The 19,653-nt window shown below is 36.7% G+C and overlaps 1 protein-coding gene across 32 annotated transcripts in view; it reads left to right on the top strand.

The window, feature by feature from the left end:
- The first annotated feature begins 1,877 nt into the window (after nt 1-1,877).
- The window catches only part of LOC125678520 (myosin heavy chain, skeletal muscle-like), a 75,295-nt gene continuing 57,519 nt past the window's right edge, over nt 1,878-19,653 (top strand). For 31 of the 32 annotated variants that reach the window (XM_056163077.1, XM_056163102.1, XM_056163071.1 and 28 more), the window contains exons 1-2: nt 2,137-2,414; nt 7,482-7,631. In XM_056163077.1, the coding sequence (XP_056019052.1) occupies nt 2,280-2,414; nt 7,482-7,631 (285 nt within the window). In that variant the 5' untranslated portion in view covers nt 2,137-2,279. Of the gene's footprint in view, nt 2,415-7,481; nt 7,632-19,653 lie in introns of all 32 variants that reach the window. The other variant, XM_056163035.1, reaches the window with a different exon arrangement.

The following is a 19,653-nucleotide window of genomic DNA, read 5'->3' as shown; positions in this document are numbered from 1 at the left end:
AAAATCATTTTCAGTTTTTATGCTAAACATTGAAATCATTTAAAGTCGACAAACAAAATTTGGACCTTCTTAATGCAAGGATAAGAGCAATACTTTAGCCTTAACTCTGTGTTATGTAAACAAGACTAGGATATTTCTTATGTTTACAAACAATGCAATGAAATTCAAAGCATTTTAATTTTGCACAAACACAAATTCAACTTTTAACATACCTTAATTTGTGTTTACACAACAAATACCAAACTCTCTACAATGAACTTCTGTCATAATGTATAACCTTATTTTTTTAGTGAAACCTTTGCAACACATCAGACAGTAGATTTTGATCTTTAGGAGTGAAAACAAAATTTTAGGGAAAATCTTGAATCAGTTCCTATAAAAGGGGATATATAGGATAAATGTTTGAAAAATATTTTTCCCAAGAATTAATCATATTAATAAACCAGCATTTTCAGATAGTACAGATTCAAATTTTTCAAAGAAGAGGGGCATATTACTTTGCACCTATTGGTCGGTCAGTCGGTAGGTGTGTCGGTAGACCACATGTTGTCCGCTCAATATCTTGAGAACCATTCACTTGATCATAATGATATTTCATATGTGGGTTGGTTATGAGTAGAAGAGGACACCTATTGTTTATCAGGTCAAAAGGTAAAAGGTCAAGCTACTCTGGGCATAGGAAGACATTGTCCGCTACATATCTTGAGAACTCTTTGCTTGACAGACATCAAACTTGGTACACTGGTACATCCCAAGGAGTAAATGACCCCATTGATTTTGAGGTACATGGTCAAAGGTCAAACTGGACATAGGAATATACTGTCAGCTCAATATCTTGAGAACCCTTTGCTTGACAGACATCAAACTTAGTACACTGGTACATCTCCAGGAGAAGATAACCACTATTGATTTTGAAGTCACATGGTCAAGGGTCAAACTGGACATAGGAACATACTGTCCACTCATTATCTTGAGAACCCTTTGTTTGACAGACATCAAACTTGGTACACTGGTACATCTTCAGGAGAAGATGACCCCTATGATTTTGAGGAGGGGAGATTTTGTTTTGTCCTGTCTGTCTGAAACTTGAACATTTTGAATGCATGGTGAGTGATAGAGCTCTCATACATGTATTTCATATGAGTATTGCTTGTGACAAGAGTTTAGACTTTTCTTTTGGTACCAAAATTTTTAACCTTGTGACCTTGATCTTTGACCTACTTTTAAGAAAATCTACCTTTGATCATATCTCCTGAACTATTTAAAGTAGGGATTTTTATATTTAATATAAAGATTCCTAATTATGTTAAGAAACTTCATTTGATGCCATGTTTGACCTTGTGACCTTGAAATTTTGACCAAAATTTTAAAACTTTAATCTAAATATTTACCTGCTCATATTACTTTTCAATGGTGAGTGATATAATATATATATATATATATATATATATATATATATATATATGACAATGCCTTTCTATCAGGTACGTACCAAAGATTATACCTTGATCTTGGATTTTGACTGATTTAAGAAACATTCACTTATGCAATATCGTCATCTTCACAAATCAAGGTGATTGACCCCTATTTTGAGGTAACGAATCAATAACCCTCGACTGGTGAAGATGACAATATATCGTCTGGACTGTAAACAGTAGCTAGACTGATATTTTTTTTAACTTGTGGCCTATTCAAGGGTATCTAGCACAAGTTAACGTTTCTTAAAGTGGTAAAAAAAAATCATTGGAATAAAGATTGCAAAAACTCTTTCAAAGTCACAGTAACTGAACAACAGCAGGACCAAGGTGAATCATGTGAGTGACGTGGCGCATGGGCCTCTTGTTGCTTACACGATATAATTCGATCCGCCCATCTAAAAAATGCTTTCACTTTCTCGGCAAGTTTAGTCATGTTTCCCGCAATGTTATTCACGGTTTTCCTGATATGTACGAGGGAGTATAGTTTTAAAACATAAGTTTCATGATCTCTTTATCATAGTTTTCGTATAATCAATAATTATTCTTTGGAATTTAATATTTAATTGGTGTAATTTTCAATGAAACATGTGCTCATGACCCAAACAATAACAAAGAAAGTACAGGCAATACGGTTGGATGACTATTTCATGTGACTTTCCCTTTGTCCAATCATGCGGCAGCTTCAATACGCGTGCGGTAGAATGATAACGATTTCCGTTGGTGAGAGCTGGGAAACTGACAGAATATTCAGCTATGATGTTGTAATGTAAAGTTGTCGAGATTTCTCTTTTTGTTTCAAAAATGGCAGAATCTTTTCCGATCGAAGGGGCCCGAAGCGGACAGATGCACTCTCTTCTTGGCGAGTTTAAGGGATTATACGAGGGACGTCTCAAACGGTTAGATGAAGCCGAGGTATCGGGTGAAGATACATTAAAGGTACGGAAAATAGTGTTAAGATTAACAGGTATTCTGAGTTTGTACAGTCAATGAAAATACAAATACACATGTACATATAGTTAAGTTATATATATTAATTACACAGGAGATGCAATGCATGAATTATTTATGTGAAATTTCCTGGAAGATTTATAAGAAAGATTTTTCAAGGAATTATCTAGTAAACCACTAAATGAAATAAATTAATCATACATAGATACTGGAAGTGCTGACACTTATTATTACATGTTTCATTGATTTCAAGTTTTTGAACTTTAAAGCGAGGACATACTAGAAGAAAATGGATTTCGTCTTGAACCTTATAATATTGTGATCACAAATGCCTGAAATGGTGTAATTTTGTTGATCCTTTGGTATTTTTTTGGTATTGACTAGTTCCAATTGCTAATCCATGTGCTGATATTCACAACTCTGTGCCGATTGTTAAAATATCTAAATAAGATTCAAAACCATTTAGTATCAGAATTTTTCTGACCACATCCAAGAATTAATTTCTGTAATTATACATTGTTTAATGTTAAATGTCAATATGATTCACTCACATGATAAATTGTAAATAACTAATTTGACAAGTCTTTATATTAGTTAGTGTTGTAGTGAAATAATTTTATTATATTCTTTGTCATTCTGTACACTAAAAGGTAGATCTACTGCAGATAAAGACATATTGATTCAGTAGTCCCAGCAGGCTAGTAAAAAAGTTTACATGAATGATTTACTGCATGGGCACTTGAGTCCAATTCGTATTAAAACAGTGAAGCTGTGTCCAAGTCATGAAAGACAACTCACAGCCAGGTATTCATCTTCACAAGCCAAGTGTCTGATTCACTTACTCTGATCTCATGGGAGATGAGAGTAAACGAACTGGACAATCCCAGGTATTGGAATCCTTTTAAGTTATCAGCATATATGAATATGAATTAAAAATTTCTTACTTCTCTTTTGAAAAATTGTGAATGATCACAGCTAACAAAATTAAGAATTAGTGCATGTATTCACTATTTATTGAAACAGACAGATTTTGTAAACCAATAATCCCTTCTTAAGAAAAATACACATGGCATGTTTGTAAACATGGTAAACTATTTAAAAATGAAAAACATTTTGTACTTCATTGTCCTGTGTTGCATGGAAATTATGTAGAACTATATATCATTGTATCACATAATCACAACATTGTACATAAATTCATATTTGATAGGGAAACAACATTAATTTTTTCAGTATAAAGTGATTGGAGTATGAGATTGAATTGACAATTAGTTACTATAAATCTATACTTCAAACTCTGATTTTGTTCAGAGCTATCAGCAGCAAATAGCTAGTAACCGTGCATGCAAGTCTGACAATCTGATTTATCGTAATATTTGAAAAGGAAGTGGGAAGCAAATCTTAGTGTGCCAACTGTATAAGGTCCTTTTTATTCAAACTGTGAATCTTAAGTATTTTTGTCTCGTACACTGAGAGAAATAAAGTGTGAGGATATATTATCTGAATAGTGGAGGCATTTAAACTTTTGTGCACCGTTAGAATATCTGAATGATTGCAGATGAATTTGGTGGATTTTTAATCTGTCACCATCATGTAATTTGATGACTACCATATTAAACCTCCATACATTAATTGTACACAAATTATTGATAGCTAGATTTAACTATTATGGTGGCATATTTCTGCCATCACTTGTCATATAATTTTGTTGACTTGTCAAGAACTACTGGGCCAAAAAAAGTTCAAATTTGCATCAAAGCTTCCTGACATATAGTGTGAATTCAAATTTGTTAAAATCATGGCCCCGGGGATAGGATGGGGCCACAATAGGGGATCAAAGTTTTGCATGCAAGTATATTGGGAAATTCTTCTCAAAAAAAAAACACTGGACAAGAAAAGTGGAAATTTACATGAAAGCTTCCTGACATAGAGAAGATCCAATTGTGTGAAAATCATGGTCCCTAAGGGTATGGTGGGGCCACAATAGGGGATCAAAGTGTTATATGCTGATTTATAGGAAAAATCTTTGAAAATATCTTGAGAAGTATCTAAGCTAGGGCTTTCATATTTTGTGTATTACATACTTTATGGAAAAACCTTTCATGTAATGCAATGGTTTGTGATTTTATGACTTTGAACTGAAAGTTTGATCTACTTTTAATAAAAAATTTGACCTATTCAGTATGTTGTGAAGTATTTGAGGTAGATATTTCATATTTCTATGAATATTTCTTATTGCAAGATCTTTCATATTAGATCATGGCCATTCACCTTGTGCTTGGGGTTTGGCCTATTTTTATGAAAACATCTCCTTTTAAATGTATCCGGAACTATTTTAGGTGAAACTTTCATTATTTGTATATATAGATTCTTTATGGCAAGATCTTAATATACAATGGTGTTTGATCTTTTGACCTTTAATTGAGTTTGGCCTGCTTTTTAATAAAACCCTGACCTATTGAATATCTCCTGAACTATTTAAGGCAAGGCTTTCATATTTTGTATTTAAATTCTGTATGACAAGACCTTACTATTTCGTGAAGTTTGATTTTGTGACCTTGACTTCAGAGTTGGACCTACTTTTTAAATCTCTGACCTATTCAATATCTCCTGAACTATTTAAGGTAGATCTTCCGTATTGTGTATATAGATTTCTCATGGCAAGACCTTTCATTTCACACTATGACCTTTGACCTTGTGACCTTGGAATTGGACCTACTTTAAAATTAAAACATAATCTGTTAAATATCTTCAGAATTATTCAAGGTAGGGTTTTCATATTTAAAATTTGTATATAGATTCTTGAAGACAATACTTTGTGATACAATTATATTTTATCATATGACCTTGGCCCAGTTTCTTAAAAACCTGATGTAATCAATATCTCCTGAACTATTTAAGGTAAAGCTTTCATATTTTGTGTAGATATTCTTTATGGCAAAGCCTTGTTATACTTTGTTATTTGACCTTGACATGGAAGTTCAACCTTCTTTTAATAAAAATCTGACCTATTCAATATCTCCTGAACTATTTGAGATAGAGCTTTCATATTTTGTATATAGATTTCTTATGACAAAATATCATATGAATATGATGTGTGACCTTGGTCTTATCCAGAACAGCATTAAAGATCATGTTAGTCATATTGGTGTTGAGGCATCTCTGTGATATGTGAATTCATTTGCAGTTATGATGTGATCCTTTGGGGCCAGGTGGAGGCCTCAATATGGGGTCAAAATTTTCATGGGAATAAAGATAGATAAAAAAAAATGTTTTAAAAATCAAAACAGCTGAACAAAGGCAGACCCAAGGTGAGCGATGTGGCCCATGGGGCTTTTGTTTTACTTCTTATTACTTGGCAAGTGGTCGAAATCTTCTGACAAGTTGACATAATTAACTGACAAATCAACATATCTATCATACAAGTCAACATTATCTGATAAGTGATGGCAGAAATATTTCACCATAAACTATGGTTTGAAAATTGGAGTATCATAAGTATATACCAGCTTGAATTAAAATTGAATTAATTAGAATAACTGACGCCTCTTTTGTTACAACACTCCTGTATGCCGCAGTGTTTGCATTGTAACAAACAGTTGTAAAGTGCAACTGAAACTTGAAAATATCACTGTGCGGCCGTAATATTTCATTTATGATTGTAAGGGATGTGTCTGTCATAAAGTTTACCCATTTTTTCATTTGAATTGCATTGAAATTGTTTGAGAATAAGAGAAATTACAGGTAAGTTCCAGGCTGCCAACACTGGATTGCCCTGCTGATATAAAGGTCTGACTTCTGTTTTATGGAATACAATGTATTTACTTAAGAGAAGTTCTATTTGGTCTCTTAAGTCTTTCATGTTAATGAAGATATGTCAGCTAGATACAAGCATATGCATGCCATGACTTTCAAACTCCACTTCAGCATTTTTATAAACATTTAGATTTTGTTGATGTTTGAAGATATACATGTACCGATATGTTGGGAATAAAAAAATAAGATTACTGACAGTTCCATGAACAATACGTATAACATTTTATATGTCTGGTTTCATTAATACCTAAGTTTCGGGGAAAGATACTATGAGAAAAAAAATTCACCGTTTATCTCCTGATAGTATGAATTGGAACACTCATGAAAATAAAAGATTGCATGCATGGGTATTTTATGAAAATGATGAAATGACATTTATATTTGACTTCTTGTTTACTAATTTACTTAGCAGAGTCTTTAGTAAATTAGAGCTGAATTTGTGAAACTGAAATTTTAAATGACCAAAGCTGCAGAAGGCAGATTGAAGAGCAAAGCTCTTTATTTCGTATGTAGCTTGTAAGGCTAATTTTGATTGGTTAACAAGGTGGGTGTAAATTTCTGTACACCAGCTGAAGCTAGGGGTAAATAACATGGTGTCACAATGCTTTGTTTCTTTGCATGCAAAGAAAAAAATAGTACCATTGATTTGTTCCTTAAAACATATTCATCAATGATTCAATATATTGTGTCATGTTAGTTACCCAGGCTCTCGTAAAACACATAAAGTATCTGACATGAATTTCCTTATATCTTAATCACTAAATAATACATTGTAACATCATTTGGTTACATAGAAAATAAAATTCAATCAAGGGAGTAGTAGGAGGATATACCTCAGGTTGCATTCCATACAGCCTTTGGCCTGTGGCTTTAGGATGAATGAAATGCATACAATCCAGGGTAAATCTCTGTACACCCTTGATTGAATCTGGATAACTAATGATATGAAGGGTGGGGTATTGAATTTGAATCCTCAACATCTATTAGAATCTAACTAGTGATATTCACCTGCTGGTTCTTATTGAAAGCCCTGTGTTTGAGAGTAACAATTTTTGAAACTGCATCTACAATATGTAAATGATTGGATTATTATAAGCTGCACTATTAAGTCAAGAAATTTATGTGTTTTACAAAGCATGTTTCTCTATCAGAGCATCAGGACATCATCTTTCATTTGAAAGAGCATTGGGTCTGTTGAATAAAAATTCACGGGATTAAATGTAAAGACCTGTTTTGTAGACTCGTGTCCGCATTCTACAGGCCTATGTGAATGACCTTAGCGAACAGAATGATGTTCTTGTTTCCACTTTGGAAGAGCTTGAGAAAGAGGCGAAAGAGCGAGTCACTTTATTGGAAAAAGAACTGAAAAAATCTACAACATCCAGCAAGGTAAGACAGCAAAGGACTTAGGATTATAATCCCTATCATCAGACCTCAGCACATCAGTCTGATGAAGTGTGCAAATGATCAGATTTACATAGACATTTTAGATAAGAAGGTAGAAAAGATATGTAGTATTGATTTATAAAGACGCCCTCGAACCAAATTGTATAAATCTCTAATATCACAGGGGTAAACTCTAATATCACAAACTATCACTCAGGGAATTAAACTGCATCAATCTCTCAAATGGCTAGACATCATTAGTTTTAATGGATTTTTTTTAGTCCATATTGTTGAGCAGAAGTAGCATCTAAAAGGATCACTTTTGTCTGTGAATCTGAATTTTTTGTCAGCAGTATCTTCCAGAAGACACATCTTCTCTGAAACCATCTAGGTTTTCTATTTGTATACTTCAATATTAATTTTGTGACAGTTATAAACAATTCAGATCAAGAGAATCTTGAGAAGAGTAATTAGGCTAGGGAATGATGAGATACTCTGCTAACGTCAGGAGATGTGCTTATATATATAGTTGTGAACATTTGAGTTTTGAATGGATTGTCTGAAACAGAAACAAAATCACCTAAGTACTGTAAGGGGTCACCATCAAATTATTATCATCCATAGACGTGGTGTGAATCTAAGGTCACGTAACTGTGCTGGACAAAATATACAGTGAAATTTCTCTAAACTGGCCAGCTAGTGGATTGAATGAAATGGCTGGATTAGAGGGATGGCCAGTTAACAAGAATTTAGAATATAGTGATCATACTTTATCTCAATTATCATTAGATATGTTTTCTTCATACCATGTTTTAATAACAAAACAAACTCTTATCTTTGTGTAAAACCAATTTAAAAAAAAGAGCTTTTGATGATGAGTTAATTAAGTTTGAAGATAAGTACAAGCTGTAACATTGCAGCATCATCAGATACCCAAAGCTGACCTTGTCTTCTACTCATCACCCGGTAGAGGACGAGATCAGCCGTGGGTATCTGACAATGACACTGCGGTAATCATCCTCCAACTGATAGAGTAGATAGGATACACAGATTTTAGGTACATTGATCCTGTTGATATGAAATTGTCATCTTGAAAAATTATTAGCAGACATCTAATTATTAGCTAACTAATACCAGAGGTATGAAGTTCATCCTTATTAATGAATCCCACAATCCTGTTAGAAGGATTCATTCTTGAATTAAAAGATACTGGCGGATCTGATAGCTGAAAACACAAAGAAATGAGGTTTCTATGTCAACATTCTACCTAAACTCTGTTTATATTGTTTATGAAATCAACAGATTTGTTCAAATGTTTGTGAAATGTTTAGTTGTAAATATATAATTGTAATTTGAATATTTCCAGTGTACATAAATCAAGAAAATTAACATATCTTTTGATAATTATCATTAACTCTTAAACATAAAGTTATTATGTTAATGTTATTTATATATCCATAAAAAAAACCTTAGTGCAACAATATGGTGTTTGATATTCTATTCTTTCATGTTCAATACCTGTTTATTAGATTTTGTACAGAATTTAGACAGGTTACATCCAGGTGATAATATCACCTTCACATTACAGGTAAACAATAGAAATCCTTCAGGCCATTTGCATTTTTCACACCTTCAGCTGGTAATTTTCACACCAAGCCCTTTTGGATCTCCCATCTGGCCAATTCTTGTCTTACACCTGTTTGTTACCTGATACCTTTAAAAAAATATTGGGGGTGTCTGGTTTTCAGGGGTGGCCAGTTTTGTGAGCAAATGGTAAGATTTCTGCTGGGACTTTAAAATCGGCCGATATTTAGGAAAGACTGGTTTTCTGAGGGGCCAGTTTGGAGAAGTTTTACTATAATTATCTAGAAATAAAATCAAGTCATGTCTGAAATTATGATGAACTCAAATCAAAATGACTCTAAATAAAAGGGGAGCAACTCTTTCAAGCTTACTGCTGTTCAAGAAGTGTATAACAATCTGGAGGATCAAAAACACAGGAGATGAACAGAGTTTTCGGAATGATAAATTGATAATTTTTCAAATTGCAATGAGAAGTAATTACACACCTGTCTTTGATGGGCCATATTATGGGCTTTCCTGTCCGTCAGTTTGTTATTTTTTCATGTCCATACTCCGGGCATAACATATTTTTCACACAAACCTACCCAGGACAATCAAACCTAGTCATGTATTTTGGGAGGTTTGTTGTGATCTGAAAAATAGATACTGGCTTCTTGGTGGAATTTTAAGGTTATACTCAAATTGTGTTCCGATCCTATCTTGCACACTGTGAAGTATATAGGACCAGTAAATTTGATCAGTTGATGCATTCTTTGGGGGGGGGGGGGGGGGGGGGGGGGGGGGGGGGGGGGGGTTGCTACCTAAAGATAGGTCACTGTGGCATAATTTTGGAACTTTATGGCTATACATATTCAAATCATGTCTGGATCATGTATATTGAGCACTGTGAGGCCTGGGACCATCAAACTTAGTCAGTGAATGCATCTTGCTAGGGGTGGTGGTGGTGGTGTGTCATGATCCAAAAGTAGGTTATGGTGACATACTTTTGAATTGCATTCCAAAGTCAAATTGTTTCTAGGTCATATCTTTCACACTATGAGGCCTAAGATCATCAAACTTTGACATTGTCACATTTGACTTTGGTTCTTAAGGTTCAATGACAGTGTCACAGCTTATGACTTTGAGTATGCAAACATAGAATATGCATTATGTATATGTTGTTCGGAAATATCTGTTTACATGCTAAATTGATTCCAAAAACTGCACGTCGTAATAATCCCATAGTTAGAGATTGGTGGGCATATAGTTTTTGGTCTGTTTGCCTGTTTATCCACAAAAACTTTAACCTTGGCCATATCTTTTGAACGCTTAGTGCTAGGACTTTCATATTTCTAATGAGTATTTTTTGTGACAAGACCTTTCTTTTGGTACCAAAATGTTTGACCTCATGATCATCACCTTGGTGTTTGACCCAATCTGATTAAAATACAGATCTCTCAAATAGCGCTATTTGAGAGATCTGTATTTTAATCAGATTGAGTTTGACCTATTTATATGCCGCCACCATGAAGTGGTCGGGACATATAGTTTTACCCTTGTCCTTCCTTCAGTCCTTCTGTGACACCCAGTTTTCCAGACCTTTTTTTTCTAAACGCCTTGAGATATTAAATTAATTTTTTGTATGCAGGTGTATATTGATGAGTTACAGATAGAGTTTGAATTTTGTTCCAGTTCTTTGATTTTTGATGGAGTTGTGCCCCTTTAACGTATAAGAATTACTGTTACAACCAGTTTTCTGAACTTTTTTTTCTAAATAACTAGAGCTATTGGCCTGGGTTTTTTAAATGCAGATGTATATTTATGAGTTACAGATCGAGTTTGAGTTTTGTTCCGGTTTGTTGAGTTGTTTTTATGTAGTTGTGCCCAAATTGCTGTTACAACCAGTTTTCCAGACTTTTTCCTAAACGCCTTGAGATATTGAACTGAGTTTTTGTATAAAGATGTATATTGATGAGTTACGGACTGAGTTTGAGTTTTGTTTCAGTTCGTTGATTTTTTATGGACTTGTATTTATTTCATGGCTGTTAAAACTTATAAAGGATTGTTGATGAGTTTTTAATTGTCTAATGTGCAATATGAATACCACATTCAATGCTATGTTTCGATGAATTTCCTCCATTTGACTTTACTGCAGGCGGTAGCATTTGTGTCATGCAGATACATCTAATTAGCTGAGTTGCGTAGCAAATCTCTGCTTTTAAATTGGCGAAGAATGGGTGTCCAGTCGGGCGGGCGGCATCCACAATTAGCTTGTCTGGTCTCTAACTTTCATACTTTTTGGTGCATCTTTGTGAGACTTACATAACATGATCACATCCGAAAGAGAAAGGTTCCTATTTATTTTGAGGTCAAAAGGACAAAGGTCAAGGTCTCTTTGTCACTAAATGCCATAGATTTGAGCTTGTCCGGTCTCTAACTTTCATACTACTTGGTGCGTCTTTGTCAGACTTGCATATTTTGGTCACATCCAAAAGATGAAGGTTCCTATTTATTTTAAGGTCAAGGTCTCTTTTTCACTATTTTCATGTACTGTAGATTTGAGCTTGCCACTAACTTTTATACATGTACTTGCTGGTGCATGTTTATCAGACTTCAAATCCTGATGACATTCAATATTCATGTTGCTTTTGAAATCCAAAGGTCAAGGTCATTATTACACTAAATAGCTATTGCGGCCATTCAAAGCTTCATATTTATAAACTATATTAAATATGTGCATGTTTTTACTTCATGAATGCAAGCATGCATAATTTTATTGGAAATGTTCACCTTCACATTCACAAATTAGGGTCATTCCAATGAACACATTCCAAACTGCAACTCAGCCATATACATCTTTGATGCGTTTTAGCGATTTTTAGCTCTTCTGAGCCGAAGGCTCAAAGAGCTAATGCTATGGCCATTTGTGCGGTGTGCGTAAACTTTTTAGAAAAAGGGCTATAACTCAAGAACCCCTTGGCCAATTTTTTTCAAATTTGTTACAGGGTATCATTGGCCCAAGGGCTTTCATACATACTAAATAGAGGGATGTGACCCTTTAACAAGGGGAGATAATCAGGAAAATACAAACAAAAGTAGTGGTTGCTAAAAAATCTTCTTCTCAAGAACCACTAAGCAGATTATCACCAAACTTACACATAAGGATGAGGATATGTTGTAGATTAAAAATTGTTCAAGGCATTACCCTGGGGCAAAGGGCGTGGTCTCAAGGTCACTTCAAAGTTGACCTAAATTTATATTTCCTTAAATCTTTGATATTTTAGTCATTATAAGGACTAGGATCATCAAATTTTGACAGTTGATGCATCTTAGGACCTTGTGTCAAGTTCTCTCAAAAGTAGGTCACGGTGACCTACTTTTTGAATTTTGCAGGTATTTATTTTAAAATTAATTTTGATGCATATCTTGGACACTTTGAAGCCTATGATCACCAAAACTTGTCAGTTGGTGGATCATGGGACCTTGAAATGCGTCAACTAAAAAATAGGTCACTGTGACCTACTTTCTGAATTTTATGGCTTATCATTTATAGTTATATTTTAAGTTGTTATTTCAAATACCGAGAGGTTTAGAGTCATCAAATCTTGTAAGTTGATGCATCTTGAGGCCTTGAAACATATTTATAAAAAAGTAGGTCACAATGACCTACTTTTTGAATTTTGCAGATATTCAAATTTCACATTTTCAATTTTAGATGCATATTTTGGGCACTGTAAAACCTAGGATCATCAAACTTTGTCAGTTGATGTGTCTTCAGTCTTCGGTTTGTGTCGACCAAAAAGTAGGTCACCGTGACCTACTTTTGGTATTTGACAGCTAAATTACTATATTTCAGACACTATTTGACCTATAATCATCAAACTTTGTCAGTTGATGCATCTTGATTCTTCGGAGTGTATCGACCAAAAAGTAGGTCACTGTGACCTACTTTTGGCATTTGACAGTTATATTTATATATTTCAGTCACTAATTGACCTACAATCATCAAACTTTGACAGTTGATGCATCTTGAGTCTACGGAGTGTGTCGACCAAAAAGTAGGTCAGCTTGACCTACTTTTGGAATTTGACGGCTATATTTATATATTTCAGATACTATTTGACCTACAGTCATCAAACTTTGTCAGTTGATGGGTCTTGCATGTTCGAAGGGTTTCGACCAAAAAGTAGGTCACCTTGACCTACTTTTGGAATTGGACGGCTATATTTATATAATTCAGATATTATTTGACCTACAGTCATCAAACTTTGTCAGTTGTTGGGTCTTGCATGTTTGAAGGGTGTTGACAAAAAAGTAGGTCACCTTGACCTACTTTTGGAATTTGACAGCTATATTTATATATTTCAGATACTATTTGACCTACAGTCATCAAACTTTGTCAGTTGATGGGTCTTGCATGTTCGGAGTTCGCTGACCAAAAAGTAGGTCACCATGACCTACGATTGGAATTTGACAGCTATATTTCAATATTCAGATACTAATTGGCTTAATATCATCAAACTTTCTCAGTTGATATTTCTTGGGTTCTCAAAATGTGTAAACCAAAAAGTAGGTCACATTGACCTACTTTTTTTGAATTCTTAGGATTTAACTAAAGATTTAGAATACTAAGAGACTAAGAATAGAAATGGTGGGGTTGTACAATTTATCAGAAGAGTGATTCTAGGCCCTTGGGCCTCTTGTTGATTTATGCATTTATCATTGCAGTCCTAAGCTTTAGATAAATACTAGTATTTATAAACAGGGTACTGTAAAGGGCTTTAATTTCATAGGGCTAAGATTTCAAGATTTTCATCGTTCTGTATTTCAAGATGGTTTAAATTACACAGATAAACCTCTTCTCATGTATGAACTCATCCCCCCCCCCCCCCATACTTTGAACAGCAAGTTGGGGGGGGGGGGGGGCAGAAATATTGACTTCACAACTGTTTGAAAATTCTTGACATGCAAAATAAAATTAGAATTCGAAGCTTTAAATCATGTGTGTGTTTGTGTGTGTCAATGGTTGACTCATTGATTAAATTTTATATTTCCATTAAAACTCACTAGTACTATTTAAAAAGATGGAACTTTGCACTTAGAAACAGTCAACTTTGCATGCATGTGTTAATAATGGACAAGGTTCTTTGTTGAAAACGGGTGAACGAAAAAAATCAGGGGAGCATATAATTGCTGCAGTATCTGTCCGAGCTCCTATCTCCTAAATCTTTTATCAGAAATTGATACAATTGATCACAAATGTTCCTTGAGACAAGGACTTTTGGACCAAGGTCTCTCAAGGTCATTTTGGAAAGGTTAAGGTCACTCAGAACATATGAAATTTCCTTATTTCAACAGTTTTTGATATAAAAATTCCATCTCCCAAACTTTCATCAGAAATTGATCATAAATATTCCTTGGGACAGGGACTTTTGGAACATCACCATTTTGGAAAGGTCAAGATCACTCAGAAGATATACATGTACCTTAATATAAGGAAAAAGTTTATTTCAACAGTTGAACATATATCACTCAAATAAGTAACGGGCAAATGACTTTTAGACAAAGGTCATTGAAGGTCATTTTCTAAAAGTCATGTCACTCAACATATACCTTATATATGAAAAAAAAAGCACCCTTCATTTCAGCAATATTTCAACAGTTATTATGTCCCCTTTCAAAGAAGAGGGGCATAATGCTTTGCACCTGTGGTTCTGTCTGTTGGAAGACCACATATTGTTCGCTCAATATCTTGAGAACCATTCACTTGATCGTAATGATATTTCATATTTGGGTTGGTTATGAGTAGAAGAGGACCCCTATTGATTTCAGGTCATGATTGATTGATTGTATCTTGTTTAATATCTCTCTCAAGAATTTTCACTCATATGGAGATGTCACCAAGACCGGTGAAGGGCTTCAAATTTAGACCTTTACTTGGCGTTTACGGCCATTGAGCAGTGATGGTTCTTTAGCGTGCCACACCTACTGTAACATGGGACATCTCTGATTTTTAAGGTCATCTCCGAGGACCCATGACATTCACACCTGATGCCAAGCGTTTGGTGATGGAACTGTCACTTCCTGTTTTAACGACTTAGGTACGTTGCAGCTGGGATTTGAACCCTGGCCTTCCGCATGCGGGGTGAACGCTCTAACCATTAGGCCACCGCAGCAGTTTCTTCAGGTCATGTCAAGGGTCTATCCACTCTGAACATAGGAAGATACTGTCTGATCATTATCTTGAGAACCCTTTCCTTGACAGACATCAAACTTGGTACTCAGGTACATTGTAAGGAGTAGATGACCCCTATTGATTTTGAGGTCACATGGTCAAGGTTCAGTAATTTATCTTTTTTTTGCCTGCCTTGCCAACAGGACTGACAGTTTTCAACAACTTTGCAATATCTTGAAAACCCTTTGCTTGACAGACATCAAACTTGGTACACTGGTACATCCTAAAAAGTAGATGACTCCTATTGATTTTAAGGTCAAGGGTAAATCCACTCTAGACATAGGAAAATACTCTCTGCTCAATATCTTGAGAACCCATTGCTTGACATCAAACTTGGTACACTGGTACATTTTAAGGAACAGATGACCCCAATTAATTTTGGTTCACATGGTCAAAGGTCAAGTGTCAAACTGGACACAGTAATGTATTGTTTCCCATATTTAAGAATTATTTGCTTGATTTGACACCAAAATTGGTACACTGATATATCCTAAGGAGTAGATGACCCCTATTGATTTTTAGTTCACATGGTCAAAGGTCAAGGGTCAGTCCACTCTGGACAAGGAAAATATTGTCTGCTCAATATCTTGAATTGTTTTGGCACCACTATCAATTAAATGATGCATGTGTATAACCCTTTTCAATTTTGCACCACGAGGGCATATATGTTTTACAAACATACTGATCATTGTGTGAGTCATTCATCATATGAAGCAGTTCATTTGTTAAACGTGCGTAGGGGAGCATCCATCAATTTTACTGATATTCTGGTTTGACAACAAATGTGGAGAAACGATTGTACAAGCCAGCATGATTTGAACTTTACTATGTGACTGAGGTACAGGTATGTGTGAAAATGGAAGTCATTTCTTGATTTTGTCAGTTTATAGAAAAAATAAGTTTTGGCAGAATAAGAGCTGAGGGATGAAGATTAATAGAATCCTTCATTAGTACGAGTGTGGGATAGGGATATTCCACCGAGGGGATGAGATTCGCAGTCTAGGATGTGGCAAAGTCTCGTCCTAGACAGCCAATCTTGTTCCAGAGGTGGAATTTCCCTATTCCACACGAGTAAATAATGAAGGATTATTTTTCTCACATTTTACCTACAGTTTAGTGCATAGATTTAGGAGCTTTGAGAAAATTCTAAATTATCGATATCCTCATTTGAACTTCGATGTAAAAATTAATTAGATAGGCAGAAAGAGCATACCCGAAAATGGTTTACGCTGTAAGTAACAATGCAAAATATTTTTACTTCACCTTGTAACGTAAATCTTCACCGTGTAACGTAAATCATAGAAAATATATGACGTCAAAATCAAATGATGTTGCAGTAGTGTGAGATAGAAAAGTCTCACATGGGTAAAGTCGATCTCACACTGGTGATAATGTGAGAAAATTATGTATCATCTGACTCCTTTTGTACGTGATGGTAATACTTAGAATTAACAACCCATAAGATCCTTTAGTACCCAGACTACTTATTAGAGCAAGTATTGTAACTACAGGTGAAGTATACTATCTTGCAGTGGGAATTATGTCTCCCCTCTTCCAGTTGTTGTTGTCGGTTCCTTTTTATTTCCGTGCAGGATTACGGGTATTGTCCACACTAGTGGGCCCCTTCCAGGTATCTGGCTAGCTGCACGCATGGCAGATCTCGCCTCAGATCTCCATTCTTTCCGGTCTTGAGGGTCGGCAGTAGAGAGCTTCCATTTTCTACAATCTTTCTCCGTCAGCTCTCTCCATGATAGCATTGGCCGACCAACTCTACGTCTCCCAGGAACTTGTATGTTTAGAGCGCACTTGACTGCACTGCTGGATCTGACAACGTGGCCATACCAGCGGAGTCTCCTTTCCCTTAAGATGAGGTCGAGGTCATCGATGCCAAGCCGCCCCAGCAATTCAGTTGAACCTACAGTGGCCATATCTTCAGGCTTGATGTTACAGATCTGTCTTATCATGGCCCTGTCATTGCGTAGTAGGCGATGAAGATTTGGCTTGGTCATTGCTTAGGTCTCACTGGCATGGAGCATAGCGCTCCATACGCAGGTGTTATACACTCGACCACGGGTCTTATACGACAGGTGGCGTGATGTCAGGACTGGTAGCAACTCCCTGAACTTCTTCCAAGCGGTCTTCACAAGCGTAGTGGTTGCAAGGTCACAGCCACCAGCTGCGGAAAGCATGTCTCTGAGGTAGCAGAAGGAGCCTACAACCTCCAACTTGTCTAGACCAACTTGGATATCACTCTGCAGCCTGCCGTCAAGAGGGCGAGCCGTTCCCCTGCATCTTGAACATCTGAAGTCAGGGTCCACAGACAGGCGCATGAGCCCACTGCATTTCTTGTGCACCCAGTGCTTGCAGCCATTGCAGAAAATACTATTGTTGCCTACACCTATATGACAGACAGCACATGGGAAGCTGCCCGAGTCCTGAAGTAGGTCAAGACCCGTACCGCAGATCATGATCTTGGTTTTGCCCGCATTCTCTCTCAGTCCTTTCCTTTCCATAGCTTCTTTCCAAGTCAGAAGACTCTCGACACATTCATCCAACGAGTCAGTAATGATAATCAGGTCATCTGCATACAGATCCTCCTAGGGAACACCGGTGCGAAATTTGCGTGAAAGAGCCTCGAGTACGATGATGAAAAGCAGAGGGCTGAGTACTGACCCCTGATGAACTCCGACCCTCACAGCAAACTCCTCACTGTAGCCATCACCAATGCGAACACAGCTACGAGCATTGGCATACATCCCCTGCACTAGACGCACAATCCACTCTTCCACACCAAGTTTTCGCAGTGCCCACCAGATAACCTTCCAAGGGACACGGTCAAATGCCTTTTCGAGGTCCACGAACGCCATATAGCCCCGTTTGTTTACTGCGAGATATTTTTCCTGCAGCTGCCAAACAACAAATATTGCGTCAGTTATACCTCTGCCAGGGACGAAGCCAAATTGGGAGTCATCGATTGTCACTAACTGCCAAATAAGGCTGTCCACAATCCTCTCCAGGACTTTCATGACTTGTTCTGTCAGTTCAAGTCCCCGATAGTTGCCCCTGTCCAGAGCATCACCCTTGCCCTTGTAGAGGCAGACAATGAAACTCTGCTCCCAGTCAGTGGGGACCTTGCCATCACAGACAATTGAGGATGTAAGATCACGGATCATGGATATACCTGTGTCACCTGCGGCTCTGATCATCTCCACTACTATTCCCGATGGTCCTGCCGCTTTACCTGACTTCATCTTGGAGATGGCCTTTTTCACCATATCAATTGAGATTGGGACAGGTGGCCCTTCCACTGGTGATTCATCGGTTAAGTGTTCAGGGTCCCATTCAAATTCAACATTTAGGAGCCTTTCATAGTGCTCTAGCCAAGCTTTCTCCTTTGCTTCTTGGTTCAATGACATCTCACCTGCATCATTCTTTACTGGTTTGTCACCCACAACATCAACATTCTCCCTTCACATCTGGTTTGGAAGGCGGTACACCTCTGAAGACCTGGTATCTACGTTTTCGTATATCTGCTTTTCTGCCTCATAGCGAGCAGGATGAACTGCTCGTCTAGATGTACACTTGGCTGCATCATACTCTGCCCTTCTGCCATTTCTGGACTTCCAGGCCTTGTAAGCTAACCTTTTTGCTGTGATGGTCTGTTCCACAAGGTTTGTCCACCACCAAGTTTCTCGTCGCCATCGGTGGGATCGTGTTATGCCACACACCTTCTCAGTTGTCTTCAGTAAACCTGTTTTGAGGTTAGACCAGATTTCCTCGGTAGTGGCTTCGGCTTGCTGAGGCCGATACATGCGATTCAAATGCTTCCTGGAAGTATCTGCAAGTTGCATGATCCTTGAGTTTCCAGACTTTCAGACAAGGTGTGAACTTGTGCCTGGCTTTGGTTGGCATGTCAATCAATATGTCACAAACTAGGAGCTGATGCTGTAGAGCAACTTCCTCACCAGGGATTACCGTTACATCTGTGACAAGTTTGCGCATATTCTTACGAAACAGGATGAAGTCGATCTGTGTAGCTGCGCTTCCAGACTTGTATGTCACTAGGTGACTTTCACGTTTCTTGAAGCAAGTGTTGCCGACAAAGAGATCAAAAGCCAGTGCATACTCCAAGATCCTCTCACCCTCTGTATCAGGATCTGGTCTGCCATACACTAGACCACCATGCATTTCTCTGAATCCGGTGCCAATACTACCAACATGGCCATT

The sequence above is a fragment of the Ostrea edulis genome, chromosome 1 (assembly GCF_947568905.1).
Source record: "Ostrea edulis chromosome 1, xbOstEdul1.1, whole genome shotgun sequence".
NCBI classification, from domain to species: Eukaryota; Metazoa; Mollusca; class Bivalvia; order Ostreida; family Ostreidae; genus Ostrea; species Ostrea edulis.
This window is presented reverse-complemented; position numbering and strand designations above follow the sequence as displayed.